The sequence below is a fragment of the Cuculus canorus genome, chromosome 1 (assembly GCF_017976375.1).
Source record: "Cuculus canorus isolate bCucCan1 chromosome 1, bCucCan1.pri, whole genome shotgun sequence".
Taxonomy (NCBI): Eukaryota; Metazoa; Chordata; class Aves; order Cuculiformes; family Cuculidae; genus Cuculus; species Cuculus canorus.
In genome coordinates, this window is record NC_071401.1 from 16,956,072 (window position 1) to 16,975,984 (window position 19,913).

Sequence of the window (19,913 nt, forward strand, 5' to 3'; positions counted from 1 at the left end):
CATGTCACTTCTCAGTTGCTTATGCTGCTAGTCAAGAAATCCAAATCAGCCATGCTACACTTTACTCCTGAGGCTTATTCCTTGAGAAAGCTGCTTCTGCTCCCAGGAAAGTCAATGGAAGTCTAATTAGTCCCAGATGTTTAGTAATAACAAGCACTTCCTTTTGGTAGAGCCAAACAAAAGCAGTGTTAAAACCTTTAATTAAATGGGTTTGGCTCTGTCATCAGGCTATTAACTAATTCCAGTCGTGGCAGCCAAGCTAATACTGGCTCTCAGAAGGAGATATAATCTTGTCGTGCTCGACATTAAAGGCGTGAACTCAGTGTGTGGCTAAATCCGCCAGCATCTGAGTGCACAGCTCAGCTTGCTTTCACACCAAAGAAAAAGCTCACCAATTTCAGCACCAGGCTTCCCATTAATCCCTGGGATTGCTACTTGCTCAAATTTTCTCCCACAAGAATAAGAGCTTGAGCCAATGTGTAGCGTTGGCTTTCACAGGTGTGAGATCAGGCCCTATTGCTGCTGACCATTTGTGCAAATGCTTGCTTCCATCTTAAGTAGATCTTCTTGTTGTCCACTTGTTGTACTCTTAAGATATGGAACAGCTGTCCCTGCTTCAGGACCAGAAAATACAGGTGTAAAATGGAGTCTGGATACTATAGATAAATAGGGAGACATAGCTTCTCATCTGTAGAGCATTCCAAGCTGGTATTTTAATATATTCACAACCCTGTGCTTTTTACAAAATTCAAAGGTGTTTTTATTGTACAAAATTCCACATTGAAAACTAACAGCCAGTTCCTTACATAATTTCTTTTAAAATAGAACTATACAGCTTTTTGTAGTGTGTTTATTTTGACATTCACTAGGTGGAAGAAACAGAAACGGAGCAGCAATTTGACTCTGAGTTAGTTACCTGGACAGGTTTTGGGTTGACCTCTGTTTCTTTTACGTGCCTTAATGTACGGTCCCTGGCATTAACAGAAAACCTGATATAGCTCCTTTTGAAGCCACCGAACCCGGCTGGGAGGTCAGGCTCCCACTGTTGCGAGCTTCTTTTCACTTCAAAGGGGTGAACTTGCTCTCAGAGTGTGGGACACAACATATGTTTGTGTCAGTTTTTAGCAATGTAACAGGTTGGCCATGTCAAATCCATCACAGAATAAGAATCTACTTAACTTTTCTTGCAGCCAGTTCTCTAGGCCATGATCTCCTTTTATGGAAGGTCAGTAGACCTTTGATTTGAATAACGGCCCAGGACTAAGCTCCCAGCATGTTGTTTCACATTGGTATCTTTAAAACACGTTTTTGCTGTCTAACCTCCTGTGACCTTTAAAAATAGATACATTATTCTTTTGCATTGACATGCAGCTGTATGCAGTGAGTTTCCAATAGTTTTCCTTAGAAATATAAGCATTTCAGTCCAATGTTAGCTGGTTGAAATTCATTCTCCAAAATTTTTCTTTTGAAAACATTCATCCCAGAGATGAGTTTCTTCACATTAAACCCAGTTAAATATGTATTGCACGTGAAGGGCAGATTTCTCCTCTTTGAGTTGAACTGTGGACCTATGACCTTCTAAGCAGATCTGGGTAATGTATAGCGCAGCTGTTTCACGCCTGAGATTTCTCCTACACCCCTCATGGGTTTTAAGTGACAAGACTGATTAACCTCATATGCTTCTTGTGTCTTGCCCCCATGGCTGGAGCAACATACTACAAGCAAAGAAAGGTAATCAAACCTTTCTACAACCAAGGTCTCTTGTTACTGTGGTCAACTGTGCATTTTCAAAATGGCAGTCACAAGCACAACAGATGCAAATTGTGATTTCCTTTTTTAACTAAATTCTCATTGTTTTGGAACTCATGGAAGGGCTTTCCTACTCATCTGATATCACCAGAGGTGACGCAGTTACAATACTCAATTTCCATGGTCTTTCCTTGAAGGTGGCAGAGTGAAGGTGGCATAACAAAGTATCTGCAAACTTAGTGAAAAGTCTCAAGACCTTAGACAGCTTTTTTTTTGGTTGGTTTATATCACCACTTATGAAGTATAAACTTTTTAAGGTTGTGAAAGAAGCAAGTGCAAAACATGGCAAATTCTCATTTCAGTCCCTGCAACCCAGAGCGCTACAGTGATGCAGTTCAGGGACACTTCGAAACTGTCTTAAAATCCACAGTTAAAAATCAAAGATGAGAATTTTACCCTTCATTTCTACACACTGGCAGTGTAGCACCTGATTTCTTCGGTTTTCAAGGCATTCTGTGTTCCTATGCTTTAAACTGATGGCTAAAGTTTTGCCTGCGAAAACAGAAAAATGAACCCACACCGATGATGATCACCGATACAACTAATACAAATGTTAGTATAATAAGGAAGTTGATTTTCTTTAAATCCTCTTTTTCACAGTCTTCTGGTCTGATGTTCCTGATGTGCATTTCTTCATGATACCCAAAGTTTTGAGTGTATTGGCATGTTAAGTGCTCCACATTGGGGATCTGGACATTTTTGTTCTGGATCATCGATGAGAGCCAGATGTTTCCACAGCAGTTCAGTGGGTTCCCAGTGACATATAAGTTTTTGAGGGAGTTTTCTAATGCTAAAATATTGCTGTTCTGTAATGTACTAAACCTATTGTTCCGTAGGTCTAGAACTTCCAGTGGAGAGTCACTACCCCACTTAGGCAGCCAGTTCAGCTGATTTTCAGAAATGTTTAAATGTTTAAGGTGACTAAAAGAAGGCAAGTAAATATTTAAATCTATCAGGCTGTTGCCATGTAAGTACAAATATTCCAGAGATTTTTCCAGTCCCGATAATGCTTTAACTTCTATTTTCAGTCCAGGGTTCATGGACAGATCCAAGACAATCAGAGAAGTCTTGTAGAAAGTGTATGCTGGTAGGATGTTCAACATGTTGTCGGCTAGGTACAGGTACTGAAGGGCAGGAGAATCAACAAACGATACACAACCACTTTCCTCTCCAGCAAGTCTTTGCTTAGCTAATCCTGAGTACATGCTGCAAAGGCTGATATTATTGCTTTGTAGATTGAGCATTCTGAGGTTAGGGAGACTAGAGAAGATATCAAATTGCAAGGCCTGAAGATGGTTGTTTTGAATATAGAGCTCCTTCAAATTTGACAACGTGCCAGCATCTAGGAAAAGGTTCTGTAAAGCATTGTGGCTCAAGTCAAGGACTGTTAGGGAGACCAATGCGCTGTCGTAAGTTACTGCAAATGCCTGAAGACAGTTTTTACTGAGATTAAGGGTATGAAGGGACAACATTGATTCAAAAAACTCACCCGGAATGGATTTGATTTCATTATAACTTAAGTCTAAATATACAAGCTGGGATAAATAAAGAGAACTTTTGTTTCTACTTTGTTTCTGATCAAGAAGATGAAAAGAAGCATCCAGCCATTCATTTTCCATATAGTCCATTTTATTATGAGGGGATTCAGCAGTGAGCTGGATTAAATTCTTTGATAAATTCAGAGTTACCAGTTTATTTACCTGGGGGAAGACTGGGAAGTGAAGTAGCTTGTTTTCACTCAGATCCAAACATCTTAGGTTATATTCATCATCTGACTTCACGGTGTGGAAGGTCTCAATGCTATTCCTGCTAAGGTCAAGTATCTCTAGCTGCCTGAGGTTGAAATCAGAGATGCAAGTAATTGAATTCATGGAGAGATTGAGTTTAGAAAGGTTCACTAGAGTCTCAAAAGCACCTTCTTCTATTTCCATTATGATATTACTCTGAAGATCTATCTCCACAAGACTGGGAGATCCCTGAAACATCTTCTGTGATATCATTATAATACTATTGTCTGCCAAGGAAAGATACTGCAGTGCTGGAGCTTGTTTGATGAAATACTCAGCCATCCCGTTGTACAGACTGTTGTGGGACAAGTCCAGTATTTCTACCTTAGGTAAAAGTCCGATCCCCTCTGTCCCATTCTGAGCAAGCTCATATAAGTGATTGTTGGCTAAATTTATTTCCAGCAAACTCGTCATATGTGCAAAGACTCCAGGCGTGATGAAGCTTATCTGGTTAGAGCTTAAATCCAGGCACTGTAGGGAAGTGTAAAATGATAATGGCATTTCAGGGATACTTTGAATCAGATTTCCAGACAGATCTATTTTGTTTACATTCAGATGAAGCTCACGAGGGATTTGGTGGAGGTCTTTGTTGTGGCAAAATGCCTGTGAGTTTTCCTGCCAGAAAAAGAGAGAAAAGGAGTTGTCATGTGACAAATGAAAAATATCATTGCACTAAAGAAAATAGTATCCCGCACACAGGCAGGTCCTTCTTCTGAAACACTGATCGCACTACTTTCTCTGAGCATTCAGAGAACAAGAACAATCATAATGCTTCTTTGCAGCTAACAGCACTTATTTAAAGACATTTCTGCCCCACAACAGTAGTGTTTTATCTGCAGGTAATACCTACTAAACGTTCTCCTTTTTGTATCCTTTCTCCTGGGCTAATTTAAAGAGTCCCAAATGAAGGAGTTTTGCCTGCTTTCCATTGCAATCAAGTACCGTTTCCTCACTTCTGTTTTGATGCTTAATTTTCTCAGCTTCATCACTGATTTTGCAAAGTCTGGCAATAGTAAATAATACTTTGAAGAGCTTCATTCTATTGGCAGCACAAGTCCCAAAGCAAGGAGATGGAGAAATATATAAGGATCCTACAGCACAAGCCCCATCTTTCCTTCTTAGTCACATCCTCAGATATTTGATCATGTCCTCCTTTAGCTGTGACTTAGTTAAGCAATGCGTCTTTAACCCAATATGTCATTCAACAACTGAATCATTTCCAAACATTTCCTGCTTTCACTATTCATGTTTATCCTTTTCCTAAGGCAACAGTTCCCTACTGCTCATATGGGAAGCATGCCTTATGAAAACAACCACACAAGACACCCACAATACAACACAGAAAAGACAAATTAGATAAAGCCAGCTTTTGAGAGGAAAAAAGCTGTGATGTGCAGTGAGGGTCATGTCCTTTCAATCCAATTCTCAGCACCAGGGTAGAGAAAAAAATCCAAATGTCAAATTCCTCTTCTAGATGCACATGTTTAATTTCAGCTAAGACTGGATCTTTGTCCAGTGCAAAATTTGGAGTCTGTGTTCATAAAGAACACTGGAAGCATGAGCAAGATCGTACTTGCATAAATGTCAAGCTTTATTTTGTGTTAAGGAGAACATACAGCAGCAGAAGGAAGTGGAATGCAAAAGGCTTAGGCAGCATTTAATTTACTGGAGGAAAACTTGTTATGAATGTATCTGGGTGACTGGGTCATGTACTGTTTGTAGAAAGATCAGAAAGAAAAAAATCTGTTGAGTCTTAATTTCTGTGGAAAAGCAGAACCGAGATTCCATGACGCAAAGTTTTTCAGACATTAAAGAAATATTAAAAGCAAAAAATATTTTAAACCATCTGTTTCATGTGAACTTTTATGTGAATGAAGTGGCAGGTCTGTTTAGAAGTTGGTTAATAGTCAGCATTTTGTGAATCTCTTTTGCATCATGTGAGTTTTGGACACAGCACAAAAATGTGCCAGTGAAGTATAAGTGCTAATCCAAGCTCTGGATACACACAGGCTGCTCTGCAGTCCTTCCCATGATACATCTTTCTCAAAGATCTGACGTAAATGGCCTATTGGAACATGAACACTCTTCTATTTTCCATCCAACTCACTCAAATTTCCCCCAGCTAAACAAACAAACAAACAAGCAAACAAATTTCTAACTTCTTCCTGACATTATATTTTTCCTGCAAAGCCACTGTAGAACTGCTTATTTTGAGCTAAAAGGTGCACAGTGTTGGGTTTAGCTCTGGGGCCCAAATAACAGCAGGAAGTCTCTTCATTTTGTGGGAGATGGACGATCATAGAATCATAGAGTCATAAAAACATAGAAAGGTTTGGGTTTGAAAGGAACTTTAAAGACCATGTATTTCAACTCCCTTGCCTTGTGCAGGAACCCCTTCCACTCAACTACATTGATCAAAGCCCCATGCATACTGGCCTTGAACATTTCCAGTGACCACACATCCACAACTTCTCAGTACAATCTATTCCAGTGCTTGACCATCCTCAGATTAAAGAATTTTTTTCCTTATATATAATCTAAATATACCTTCTTTCAGTTCAAAGACATTACCCCTTTTTCTTTCACTACACGCCCTTGTGAAATGTTCTTCTCTAGCTTTCTTACAGGCTCCCTTCATGTACAGAAAGGCTGCTATAAGGTCTCCCTGGAGCCCACACTTCTCCAGGTTGAACAACTCCAACTTTCTCAGCCTCTCTTCATAAGAGATGTGTTCCATCCCACTGATCATCTTTAAGGCCCTCCTTCACACCCGCTCCAGCAGGTCCTTGTCTTTTCTGTGCTGATGGTTGCAGAGCTGGATGGTGTCCATGCTCATCTAGTAATGGACCAACATTATTTCTGGCCTGTCTTTTGCTGTTAACGTGCTTTAAAAGCCCTTTTTATGATCCTTCACAATGCTGGCGAGCTTTGACTCGAATTGAGATTTATCCGTACGCATTTCTGCTTTGCAGTGTCAAACAGCATCCCTGTAGTCCTCCCATGTCAACTGTCCTTGTTTCCACTGGCCGTACACCTTCCTTTTATGCCTTAGTTCCATTAGAAGATTGCTGCTCAGCCATGCTGGTCTTCTACTTCACGTACCTGTCTTCTGGCATTTGGAATTGCCTGGTCCTGTGCTCTTAGGAGGTGGTACTTAAAAAGTTTCCAGCTCTAATGGCCTCAGCACCTTCAAAAGCTTTTTCCCAGGGGACCTTACTAAGCAGTTCCCTGAGCAACCTGAATTCTGCTTTCCTCACATCCAGACCTGAGGTCTTGCTGTCAGTTTCCCTCTTGTTACCACAGATGTTACACTTGACTGCTTCTTGGTTGCTGTGGCCAATGCAGCCTCCCATCACCACTTCACTTGACACCCTTACAGTTAACATGCAACAAATAAATGAAGACACCTTTCCTGGTCGGTTCTCTCAGCACCTGCACCATGAGGTTTTCATCCAGAGAGTTTAGGAATATTCTGGACCTGTTTGGACCAGCTGTGTGGCACTCCCAGTTGACATCTGTCAAATTTAAGTCCCTCATGAGGACAAGGGCAGATGACTTGAAGGCATCCTTCAGTTCCTTAAAGAATAACTTGTCAGTGATGTTGTCCTGGTTGGGTGGCCTACAGAAACTCCCATGATGACATCCTTTTTAATTGCTGGTCCCTTAATTATTACCCAGAGGCTCTCACCTATACCCTCACCAGCTGCAACCTCTATGCATTCCAGCCATCCTGCTTCATACAATGCCACCCTCCCTCTTCACCTTCCCTATCTATCCCTCCTGAAGGACCTGCAACCATCCATTATGACACATCAGTCACAGGACTCATCCTACTGGGTTTCACCTATGCCAATAATGTTGTATCTTTGGGACGGTGCCAAGGCTTTCAGCTCCTCCTGCTTACTTCTCATACTTTGTGCATTCATATAGAAACACTTGAAGTGTGGGTCATTGTGTCTATCTCCTTATGGAGCAATCTGAATCTCACTAGGATATAGCTCCTCAGACTTTGGTGTGCCTTCCCATTTCTCATCCTCTACTAGCCTGCTATTGCCCCTTTCCTCTTCCAAATCTAGTTTAAAGCCCTATCAATTACCCCTCCTAGCACTTGAGCAAAAATCCTTCTCCCTTTCTGTTAGAGGTGCTTACCATCAGATGCTAATAGACCTGAGGATGAGGACCCTGCCATGGTTGAAAAACCTGAAGTTCTGCCAATGACACCAAACATGGAGCCACATGGAGCTGGGTCTGCCTGCTTAATTCAATGTTCTTCCCTGATACTGAAATAATTGAAGAAAATACCACCTGCACCCCTTTAACCAACCAACCAACCATCCCAAGGCTCAGAAATCCCTTTTGATTGCTTTAGTATTTTTCTTTACTATCTCTTCACTGCTTACACGAAAAACCGCTAGCGGGTGATAGTCTGAGGGCATTGCCCAGGGGGACAACAGACTTCCCAGTGAGTTGGATCTGGTTGGTATATCGGATCCTCTGTCCCTTTCAGAAGGGAGTCATCTATGACAACCACCTTTCTTTTTTGTCTTTTTCTGATCTGTCAAATCCATGCCCCTCCAATTTAGAAAAAAGAATGTTGTGTGATACAGTGTTGAATGCTCTGCATAAGTCCAGGTAGATGACATCAGTTGTTCTGCCCTTATCCACCAGCTCTGTAACCTCATCATAGAAGGCCACCAAATTTGTCAGGAGGAGCCAGAAAGATGAAAAAATATGGAGTGAAAAAGTAGCAGTTGCTTTGCAGCCTAAGGCAGATGCTGGGTTTCTTCCAACACTTTGAGCCAGATCTCAACAAGTGTTGAGCACCCTCCACTCCCTGTGTGCACTCAGTCTCTTAGAAAAGTCCTGATCCAGCTCCCATCAAGGCCAGCCAGCTGGTTCTCACTGAAGTCATAGGGGGGAGGTCCCAGTTTACCATGTGTCTTGCAGGATTTGGCTTTTAATCTGCACTCACTGAACCCTCCCATGGATAAAAGGGACTGATAAAATATATACCTCCCACTGTCCACAAATTGTTCCTATAATATTTCCCCTCACTTTTTAAACTTTCATTCCTTTTCACTGACTGTTTTGATCCTCACTGAATTTATTATCTGGTCTGCTCTGAACCATCTTTTATACCCTGAGGCTTATTTGCATGAATTTCATTCTCATCAGAGCTAGGAAGAAAAGATGAAGCATATCTCAGTGGAACGAAACAAACAGTATCTGTTTGCACCTATCTCCCCTCCTCTCAACCTGTCAACCAATTGGCTGGCAGCCTGAGGCTGGAAAAGGGGGTCTCACATTCAGACTTCATCATCTCTACCCGTGCTGCCACTGGTTTGTTTGAAGTCCATTGACAAGAAGCACTGCAAGGTGCTGGTGAAAAAAAATGACCCAACAGCTCAAAGGTTGAACATTGTTTGGATTCTCACTCCAGTTCTTCACTGCTCAGCACTGAGTGAAAGTTGTCATCCCCCTTAGTAAGAACCATACAAACAAAGCAGCAAGATCCAAGCCTCTGTTTATGTTCTCCTGTATCAATGCATGAGTGTTTGAACCAAATAATATGTGCTGGAGCCACTTTGTGCTTGCACAGTGTCCATGCCTATTCTCTGGAAGACCTGTTTAGGCAGAAATTCAGTTACACAACCAAATTTCAGCAATTTGCCCAGGTAGCACATATCGGCTGACCTATGATAACTGGTTATGCATACGTTTTTGCATTACCTCTCTGCAAGGTAATGTATGATTTGTTAAATACCCTTCCCTTCCATGAATTTTTTGGAAGCTTACTCTCCCAGTTAACATGGATTAGCAGAAACGTCTTTCTTTGGAAGGTAAAATGTGAACTAGTGGAAGCCCCTCTCCTTGGATGGCAATATGAGTTGGGAAGAACCTCCTGTTGTCAGGGACTGTTTACTTCCTAGAACCTCTACTACAAGGCTTTGGCTCAATAACAGGAGCACCAGTGGTGAGTTAGAGAGGGAAACAGGTTGATTACTCACGCCTTTTCCATGAGATCTGTTATGAAAATTTCCATTTCTGAGCCTTTGCTACACTAAAGCTGTCACCACAGGGAGTAACATATAAAACATTGAGGCTGTGATGAAAAAATCATAATGCGAAGTCAGAGAGCTTTCCAATGGATCCATCAATTAATCCAGTAGCTTCCTGTTGCTTCAAGCTGCATGGGTTTACACCCCCCTCCTTCCACTGGACCAAATGTCCAGAGAAGGAAGATGAGAAAAGCTCCACCAACATTAGCAATGCTGAGCTATTAATTTGTACCAAATGAGCATTCCAGTCCCTAATTGCAGTGCGTTTTCTGTCAGGACCAAATTTATCCCAGCCTCATTACGTAGAAGCTTGGATTGTTGGCTTGATGAAAGCAATTTTCAACAGAGTGCTGGAAACAAGCATTTTCTTACTTCTCAACAGTCAGCCTGATCTGACGCATCAGGAAATGGGATGGGATGAATCTGCTTGGATTACTGTGTGTCTCGCCCAGCCTTCATATATCTATGATGCACAAGACCCAAGCTGTCATGTTTACTGCAGCTTCATCAGTCTTTCCTCTTCAGCCAATGAACTGAGCTGCCCAGTCACCTTCCCAAGATCTTTTTATATACACTAGGTCTTAATTTCTCTGGAATTCAGGAAGTACAGAGTGAGCAGGAATGGAATGTGTCCCATAAGGGAGATGTGTACAGCAAGCAAATTATTATTTTTCCCTATTTTGGAAATTTTGGGGGATTTGTGCTGAACAGCTTCAACTTTCAAAAAAAAAGGATAAGTATTTTTAAATGGCCTGTTACAGTCAGAAGCACTTGGCTAGGGAAGGGAGAAAGTTCAGCTGTGAATAACATTTATAATATTGTACCAGGTGCTTGCAGAAATCCAAGGAACAAATTTTGTACTGGAGGCGAATTTTGGCCTTGTCACGAGTTCTACCTCCAGCAGAAGTCAGTTGTGACTTCCCTGGCAGCAATGCTGTGTTAGGGCAGAGGAGGTCAGTCTCTTTGTTATTACAAAAGGTCTGGCATAGATGCTTTTCACAGAAGATGCCTTATTTAAAGCACAAAGAACTCAGGCCTGATATAAAGGAGTCAATTCTAGGTCTAAGATCTTTATCTTAGCTGCGAATCCCTGTACAGTCCTAGAGAAATCAGGTTAAATTTATTTCAACCAGCTACCCCTTATTAAAAAATGGAGATATTGACCCTCTTTCCCCCCTCCCCTTATATATGCTGTCAGTACAGCAAGGACACAGCCCAAGAACAGGCTGGAGAGCATTCACTAAAACAGCAAAGCCCACCTCTGCCTGGTCTTGGGGATCTTTCTCCTCAAAGAGACAGCAGCTATTTGTGCAGCGCCTGTAACAAGGAGGTCCCAAATTCATCCAGAACCTGAAGGGACCTGGGCAGGAAGGCAGTCTTACCATTTCACAGGACATCCCCTCTGTGGGCTGATAGTTAGAGGTCCCTTTGTTCACCACTGCCAGGAAGAAGATGACGTACATTTTCATGGTTCTGTGGGAAGAAGTAACTATGGTCAGATTTCCAATGTGACACGGCAGTCAATGCGTGTGAAAGCTGGCACCAGATCATCATCTAACATAGAGAAGGGCTCATGTAGAGCAATAAATTAACCCATTTCTGAGCCTACAGCATTTATGACCTCCTTATTACTTCTGAATCCCTTTAAGTCTGATGAGAAAAAGAGAGATTTATACGAGGACTTGAAAGGAAGATCCAAGACATTAAATGGGATTGCCCCAGCACAATTTCCGCTGCTACCCGGAGGATACCAAGGCCACCCAATGAAGTCCAGATGCTCAGGCTGGGCGGTGTATCTGGCATCATAGAGAAAGACAGCAAGTGATGATGGAGTTACCTTCGCTCTCCCCATACAGGCGGCTCAGGTACTTTCAACCAGGCTGGACTTCTGGGCTGCCAATCCTGACCATGGTGTGTGAGAGCCACTCAGAAAAAATAATCATGGGGAACAGTTTCCATTTCCATCCACAACATTTCCACTCCTCTCATCCCGGAGTGTTCAAGAGCTATTACACACTCATCCAGATTTCTTGTGTTAATATAAACAGCTTAAAGGATAGATTGAGAACTTTTTGTCCAAGTGTTAGTTTTCCATTATAGACAATCAAGGTATGGGCAGGTCTTAAATACATTTGACAGCAGACACCTTACACAGAGACAGATGTAAAATAGAATGGATTTGCATGAAACAAAGGATTCATCAGAGTTTAACTGTTTGGAAAACACTCCAGAAAAGCACACATAAATAACTGCAAAAGGAGCAAACAACACTGGGAGACCTGTCACTGGGCAAAGGGGGGAAAATGTTAATGAAATCAAGAGAAAGGTTTTGTCCTTCAAATTACTTGTTTTGAGATGGACACTAATGAGGTCTCCGGCTATGGTCACCACTGATGTGAGCACCAGATACCACTTCTTTACGACAGCCTCTGTTGCCAACATGCCAAACCTGTCTGTATTTGTATGGCTTCTTGCAGGCAGATCTGAGCCAGTCTTGCCTACATCCACAGAGATACACACACGAGCTCCCAGCTGGAAGCCAGGTGGTAGTGGTTAGCTAGCACTGCTCTTAAGTCTTTCCAGGAGCAAGCCTGCATCTGGTGAGCTCCAAAAGCATGCCAGTCCCATGCACGTGTCACCAAAACCTGGTGTCAAAATACCATTATGCAGTGGCTTCCACCCACAGAGCATCAGGAGGCTGGGAAATAAAAGAGAGAAGGGATGATGGAGACGCCTACTCTTAATCATTGTTTGAGGGTCCAACTGATTGCCATCCTTCTGTGCAGCAGTGGCAAGTGCTGAACATCAATACCAACACGTTCACTATGGGAACCTGCCCATCCTTTCATTGCCCAACCAGAGAAAATAATTGTGCGCTAGGGAAAGATAAGCTGGGGAGGTTTAGACCACAGCTGCTCCATTTTCAGATTACACATTCCTTCCAGTTCAGGGGAAAAACTAGTGATGCATGATGACCTGGGACTCCAAGGTGAAAGAGCTTGGAGGTTTCGATGCTCAGGAGCAGGACCAAAAGTCTGTTCTCGCCCCCACCCCAAAGCAAATGTTCACTCTCTACACTTTTTGTTATTATTTGCAAAATACTCCAATATTATCCTAGGAGGAATAGCTGAGACCACCATCTGTAATGTCTCTGTCATTCCTCCTCTGTTCCTCCTTCTCCAGAGCTAGAGGAGTGGGTGCATCCTCTAAGGAGTAGTAGAAAATGAGTCTTATTTTTGGGGTATTAGTTTGCTGGAATTGAAAGAAAAGACAAACATACCAATGATTACAAGGCTTTACTCAGAATCCCCAAATGGAAATTGTTTCTGTTTAAATCCAAAGAATTAAGCTGATGAAATCTCCATGGATATTACCCACAACAGGGCACCACCCTGATAGACAGCATGCTTTGAGTGCAGTCTGCAACGTCTTTGCTTGTCACACTGCCAGTGCAAAAAAAGGTCTCTTTGCTTCTTAAGTGATAAATCCAACATAATCTAAGGTCTTAACATGCTTTGAAACTTCATAAATTGTAAGTTTATAAAGTAACCAGGAAACTGATGTATTTGAACACAAACCCATAATTTAATGGTTTGCTGTGTAAGACAGGTCTGTAGTAAGTGAGGATGCTCTCCTTCAAGGTACTTCTAAGGTGGCTGTCATGTCCTGAAGTGGTAGAACTTGGTAGTCTCTCCCATATGAGACCCCATGGACTGCATCCAGAGAAAGGTAAGCCACTCCTCATGGTACTGCACAACATCTTTACTCACAGCAATTCCCTTCCCAGAGCGGTTTTCACTGCAGCTTCTCCAGATGAGGAGCTTTTACTGCCTAGCTTTGTATCCAGACAATATTTATGCTGTCCTCAGCAACACCTCATGTGCCATAGCACTGCGGCTTCCTCCTCTCTGTCCTCTGGGGAGGTCTCAGATGCCCACCACCCTCTCTGATTGCAGAACTTGGGGCTCAAAGGAGCACTATCACCCTGGTGTCAAAAAGCATCACCACTAAACCTTGCTTGCTGGCACTGGCACTGATGTGTCTAAGCACAGCTTACAAAATCAGTCCCGGAGTAGCAGTAACTCAATGTAAAGGAATTTATTGCTCTGAGGCTTTCCCAAAGTCAAAGCAACTTTGTGCTCAGTGCTAGTTTGCTCCCACCAGCAGATGTGATAAAAATGCCACCATACCTCAAAGCAGGATTGAGCTCTGAACCCCATTCAGTGTCACAACTTTCCATCATAATACTGCAAAATTACCCATACTTATCCACAGCTGAAAAGTACAGGGGATTTCAGTGACCAACAGTGACCAACACCCACAATGAATCTTATTAAGTAGGTCAAATAATTTAGCACAGAGAAAAATCATAGTACCTAAACTACATCAGCATATGCACTTAACAGATGGGAGGGCAAAGGCAGAGAAGAGCAATGATTTGCCCCATGACGTTTGAAACCATGGAATAACCAGGGTTTAATCCCAGTTTGCCCACTTCTCACTCTGTAACAATATCTACCTCCAACTCTTTTACAATATTAACCCTGAAATCACTTAATACATTTTGCTTGTAACTGACAACAGCAGCACCTTCCAAATTTTTCCCAAAGGTAATTTTTTTACTGCTTAGACAACAGAGACCTTATCCTGTGCTAAAGCAAGGTTAAGTATGACAGAACACCTACAACACAAGCCAGACTCCCCAGGTTTTGATCCTTTTTCACACAAGACTATTTGCTGCCGTGTTAGAGCTTCTGGGGTTAAAAAGACTGAATTGTGAAGACACATTTACCTTGTTTCAAGGGTTTCTTGCATCCCCAAACACTGCTTATCACGTCATTAAAAAGCATATCCAGCTCTTCAAAACCAGCTCAGTCCTAATGCCGATGAAACTGTTCTTCAGCTTCAGGTTCACCCACTCAGGATGCCAAGAGGCTCGCTTGTAACTTCATAATGAAGGCATTTTCAGTGGAATAACCTTATTTGGGACAGTGTCTGCTTTAAATCATGTTGCCTGTCTTCCTCTGTACTCCTCTCTGGGCTCTCGCTGGGTCCTAGCCACCGCTGTGCTCTGGATGGAGTCGGCTACTGTGCTACATCCTGAAGCCCTTGCTCAGGGCAGGCATTGAGAAACAAAGAGTTATTTCTGCTGGAGAAACTGTCAGGATTGGGCCACGGGTTCGCTCAGGGGAATAAGTGACTTATCATTGCCGATGCCATTGTTTAGCTGTGTGTGTGTTGCAACGCAGCATGTTTACTTTAGGGTTTTGAGTCCACGAGTTATATTCCTGGAGTGTTCCAGCCTTCTACCCCAGCACCTAATCTGCATTGTTAGGAAAACAGCACTTAAATATTCAAAGTTTCAAATTCACAGCTGATAAACATAAAGCCCAGAATCTGGAAATCTGTCCTGGAAGAAATAACTCTTTCTCTTTGCAGTGATGCACTAATAAGACTGTGATAGCAATCTGTTAGTACGATGGGGGATTCAGTGCCAGCTATAACACACTTGACTTGAAGGGCCTTCATGGCACAAGGCAGGAATTAAGGAGATTGATAAAAGCAGAAGTTTCTGAACATTCAGATGAGCTGCTGAATATTCATCTCAATCTCCCAAACTTGCAAGTAACAACTTCCCATTGCAGAATGAGAGCTTTTGTCGTGTAGATGATTTCAGATTGCCTGGGAGTTGAGCTTTTTATTTATTATTTTGTGCTGCCCTCTAGGGCTAAAGCTGCTGTCTAATTGCTGGTTTCCTCATTTCCTTTTACTAATTAGGACCTGCTTCTAGGAAACCCATCTTTACACAGATTTTCCCATTGCTGCCTCCTAACCTCACAAACTTGAACTGTTGCTATGCCCTTTTCCTAAGGCTGAAATAATATGCCAGAGAGCTGAGTTGTTAGCATTCTGTTCCCTTTGCAATGTACCCTGTAATGAGAAGGATAAATGGGCAGGAGAGGGCATGATTAGGTACAATGAATAGAAAAATCCATGTTTAGCTCTCAGAAGAACAGTCTGCCTGGGAGACTATTACAACCTTGGACAAACTCCCCTTGAGTGGGCTCTCAACAGACCAGTTTTGATCACTTTGCGCCAGCACAGAGTGTCTCAAGCTTCTCTTGGTTGAAGCTGGCTGCAGCACTGCTTTTCACTTGATACTTTTGGCACACTCCCTAGAGGCAAGCCCTCCACCTGCAGTACCTTTGAGGCGACCAGGAAACTCAAGCTGAAGCTGGGGACTGCTGTGGTGTCCAGAGATTTAAATGCCTTTTGGATGTTCTGCGTTTAGAGTCAACCTCGTCAGCAGCATGCAATAGAAGTTGCAATACACAGCCTCTTTTGCAAGGAAAACCTCAAATATTTGAGGTCTTGAAGAAAAGGAAAATACTTTATTTTTTAAAAAGCAGGATATTTTAATTTGATTTGGAGATGAAATACAAGTATTTAGTTGGTAATGAAGAGTAACGAGTGTCCTGAATGACTGGAGCTTCCCATTTTCCTGCACCTGAGTATTTGGGAAGTTTGCATTCAGTGAGTACTGAGCGAAGGCTGGATTTGCAGGGGTAAAAATAGCAAGGGTTTTGCTGGTGGTGCTTTTTAAAAAGCAAGCTCTGTTCCTCAAGCTGTTTTACTGAGTGGCCAACCAGCTGCGCCAGCTGATCTGTGAAGAAGAGCGTGGATAGAAACAAATGCCAAAGCAGGATGGAAGGGCATGCACTGATTCAGCCGCTCAGGTCTTTTCTTCATTAAAACTACAGCCTTAGAGGCATACCAACTGTGCTGGGAAAGATCAGCAGTGTCTTTACCATTTTCGCCCTGAAGTGGATCTGACAGAAATTAGTTTCAAAGACCTAAAGCATTTGGGTGACCTCCTGTTTTCAATACTTTCACACTTTGGGCTATCCAGCAGTTTACACCCTAAAGTGGTGTTGAAACATTAGTATGGTACATATTTGATAGCCACATTTGCAGAGCAAGGGTCATCCCTATCAGACAGATTGAGTCATGTCCATCGGTCAGATTGGAGAATCAAGATATTTTGCCACCTACACAAAACAGCAAGGGCTGTTCCATCCCACTGATGTGACAGGTTTTGCACCTGTGACCATGAAAATAGGGCTTTCCAGATTTTCCTACAATCTCCTCAGCAATTGCCTGCTCAGTTTCTGCCAACACCAGCTAGAATTCACCCCTCGTCACTCAGAGCCAGGAGTGGTGTTGAGATTAGGGCTGGCGCGCAACTCGTCAGACCTCTCCTCTCCTCCAAATCCTCTTCTCAGCCTGGCCTAGAGCAAGATGGAAAAGCAGTTCTTAGCCACTGGCTCTCATGAGCTGGTCTGTAATCTGCTGCAGGTTCCCAAGGGTTTCAGATAAACAAGAATATGTCTTGATGATTATGTGTTTTGAACCTCCAGACCTTTTGGAGTCTATCCATCCATAATGCTGCTGCTTTCTAAGGCACTGCTTTTGGGTTGAATCTGTGTCAAGCTGCATGAATCAAACTCTCCAGAGAAGTAAACAAAACAAGCTCCCGCCTTAGAAAGTGGGTCTGAACTGCAAGGGCAGGAGTGGAACAACTCTTGTTCCCTTTTGATTAGAATAGCTCCCTGGTGATTCATCCCTCCAGGGAGCTGGAGGCAATGTTAATACTAACCCTATTAAAAAAATAAATACCCCATACCACTGTCAGCCACAGTCTTTGAGAAGGAGGCACAGCTTTATCTCCTGAGACCCTACAACATCTCCAGGAGCTGCCTTTCCTAGTTCAGTTTGCTTGTACCATCTGCACAGTAGTTGGTCTCTCATAGGCAGATACAAAACTCCTGCCTCTCTAGTGTCTAAACCACAAGTCAAAATAGACACTTTTACATCTCCTGTAAAGCCTGTGTGGCTTTCCCCCTGTCTTTTGAAGCTGCTGCTTTCCTTAATTTCTCTCTCTCTGTCCCCTCTCCATGTGCACCTCTATCAGGTGTGCAGCCAACAGCATTTCCCAACAAAAATTAATTTTTCCAATTAACTGGACACACACAGTTGAGCCAGTTTCCCTCCTTTTTTCAACTGTTTTTTCCTACACCTCTCCCTGGGAGAGAAAATATAAATGAATGAGAATTGCACAAAGCCCACAGCCTGGAGACTTTGCGAGTGAGGGGCTGGGCAAAGGGACAGCAGCTGATAGGAAAATGAAAACACTTCTGTCAACAAAAACTGACATGAACTGACATTTGAAGATTGAACTATTTGAACATGAAATAGTCTCCCTGGAGAACAAAATTCTTGGAGAAGCTCAAATTCAGAAACCAAACTAGAACCTTTTCTCACCAACTGTATACAAGTGCAGCAGAAAGAGAGAAATATTGGCTTTTAATTCAGCAATTTTTCTTTTACTGACAGTTGAGTCAGTTTCTGAGAACAAGTGTACTCGATTCATAAAATGAAGTGAGGAAAATTATTTCTGACAGATTTGACTTGCATGATACTGACAGCTCCCCTTGAATATATCAATCATTGTTTTAGTAAAAGGCCAAGCACTGATACAGTCACTAAGCTGTAACCATTTGCTTTAAAAAGAGATGACTGAATCTTTGTTACTGAAAAGTAAATTTCAGCATTTTGAACTAATAAGATGATTTTAAAGTTGAAATGATTACAACTCAGTTAAAAAAAAAACCAAACAGTTTTGCACTGTTGTGCAAAGCCAAACTTTGACTTCTATTTAAGGGAAACATATTTGTACTTCTAGCAAAAACACAACAAGGTTTGGCTTTAGAAAATTATCTGTCTTTTATATTAACAAGGATTTTCTAAAACTTCAAAATATTGTCTAAACACTTCTTCCTCATTTTAATAGTCTAGATGCAGCAAAACCATACCAGTAAGTCATCGTTCACCCAAGGTGACATTCAAACTGTCAGGATCTTAAGACTAGAAAAATAACCCCACCGTCTCACACCTCCTGCTCCAACAGGGATAGTTCAACAACAGCACTGACAGAGCTAAACAGCATTTTGCCCATTTTACCCAGGACTGTGTGATTCGCCCAAGGCTATATTAGGACTCGGTGTCAGAGAGCTGGGCAAGCAGCATTTATCGGTGCACAATGCTGATCGCTGCAGCACTTCTGGTTCAGAGCGCTATAATGCAGTAACACCATAAATAGACTAAAGTCCCATGAAGAAAGAAAAAACCATCTCCCCTTCTTCTATTACTATAAACATGGAGAATAATAGCAAAGCAGGCATATGACAACTGTACTGTTATAAACTAACCAGTGCCTCCTTAACGTAAAGGATCTAACTCACTGCAGTGCAAGTCCCTGATGGATTAAATATACAGCTATGTGGACAGAGCCTTCCGTACAGTGTGTTTAGTCAGTTCCTCAGCCTATTCATAAACACAGTATATTTTATTTATACAGTACCTTCCTCATCTGTGTTATTTTTAAAGGCTGCTAAGTCACCAGAGCCCCCGTCTCTCCTGCAGTTGAAAGCTCAACTTTCCAGCAGGCTCGCAGTTTCACACGCGTCTCCACGTACCTGCTCTGTGGCTGGAGGAGGAGGAGGAGGAGGAGGAGGAGGAGGTTTCGCCTCTGCTTGCAGCCTTCTGCCTCCTGGTCTCTCCCAGCAGCCTTTCCAGTGCAAGCCGAGGAAGAGTTTCCTTGGGGAAGTCGTACCTCTGTTGCATGCCAGCTGACTAAAACTCTGTGTGCTCCGAGAGAAGTTTGAAGTCACAGGGAAAAAAAATACTCCCCATAGACTGGTCCTTGAATTCATTCCTTTGCAGTCATGAGCTCTTATATATTCCCAGGCTATCACAAACACGTGAATACATACCTCCGTAATAGTTTTAAAATGTGTGTGTCCTCTGTGCTTCTCTTTATTTTCCATTTCGTTCATTCAACCTTGGCTTATTTCCTGCAGTTTCTCAGCTGGTAATTACGCTCCTTTCACATTGACACATGAAATACACTCTGTGAATACCACAAAAAAATTCCCCTCTGCAGGCTTTGGAGACACGTGCTTGCCTCTGAACTTCACCATGCCTGTCCCACAGATGTGAGCATGTGCTTTCAGCTACACAGACCTGCAGGTTCTTGGGGGCAACGCTTGCTGGGGTTAGGGTAAATCTCAGGGACTGGGCTGCCTGCAAACCCTAAACTCCAAGTTTGCAAGGGATGGGACATGCAGGGAGAGGGTATATGGGAGGGAAGCACCACAACAGGGCAAAACCATCATGTTTGCTGTCCTGGCAGCACAGG

At 42.5% G+C, this 19,913-nt stretch overlaps 1 protein-coding gene across 3 annotated transcripts; it reads right to left on the minus strand.

The window, feature by feature from the left end:
- Positions 1–711: 711 nt before the first annotated feature.
- On the minus strand, positions 712–19,243 carry LRRC32 (leucine rich repeat containing 32). Of its 3 annotated transcripts, XM_009566427.2 has the most exons (4): positions 19,077–19,161; positions 14,448–14,978; positions 11,038–11,128; positions 712–4,211 (listed from the first exon to the last, which is right to left on the minus strand). In XM_009566427.2, the coding sequence occupies exons 2-4, from the start codon at positions 14,468–14,470 to the stop codon at positions 2,271–2,273; spliced, it is 2,055 nt and encodes a 684-aa protein (XP_009564722.2). In that variant the 5' UTR covers positions 14,471–14,978; positions 19,077–19,161; the 3' UTR covers positions 712–2,270. The 3 variants fall into 3 exon arrangements, with proteins under 3 accessions (XP_009564722.2, XP_053912674.1, XP_053912673.1); XM_054056699.1 differs by lacking the exons at positions 14,448–14,978; positions 19,077–19,161 and adding an exon at positions 19,192–19,243; XM_054056698.1 differs by lacking the exon at positions 14,448–14,978 and having other exon boundaries at positions 19,077–19,202.
- Positions 19,244–19,913: the final 670 nt, after the last annotated feature.

What these genes read in the sequence shown, in the direction of transcription:
- LRRC32 (XM_009566427.2), bottom strand. Translation starts at nt 14,470, where the DNA reads ATGCAAGAAACCCTTGAAACAAG. An exon ending in CAAGAAACCCTTGAAACAAG is followed by an intron (nt 11,129 to 14,447) that starts GTAAATGTGTCT and finishes TTCTTCCCACAG; the next exon opens with AACCATGAAAATGTACGTCA. An exon ending in AGGGGATGTCCTGTGAAATG is followed by an intron (nt 4,212 to 11,037) that starts GTAAGACTGCCT and finishes TTTTTCTGGCAG; the next exon opens with GAAAACTCACAGGCATTTTG.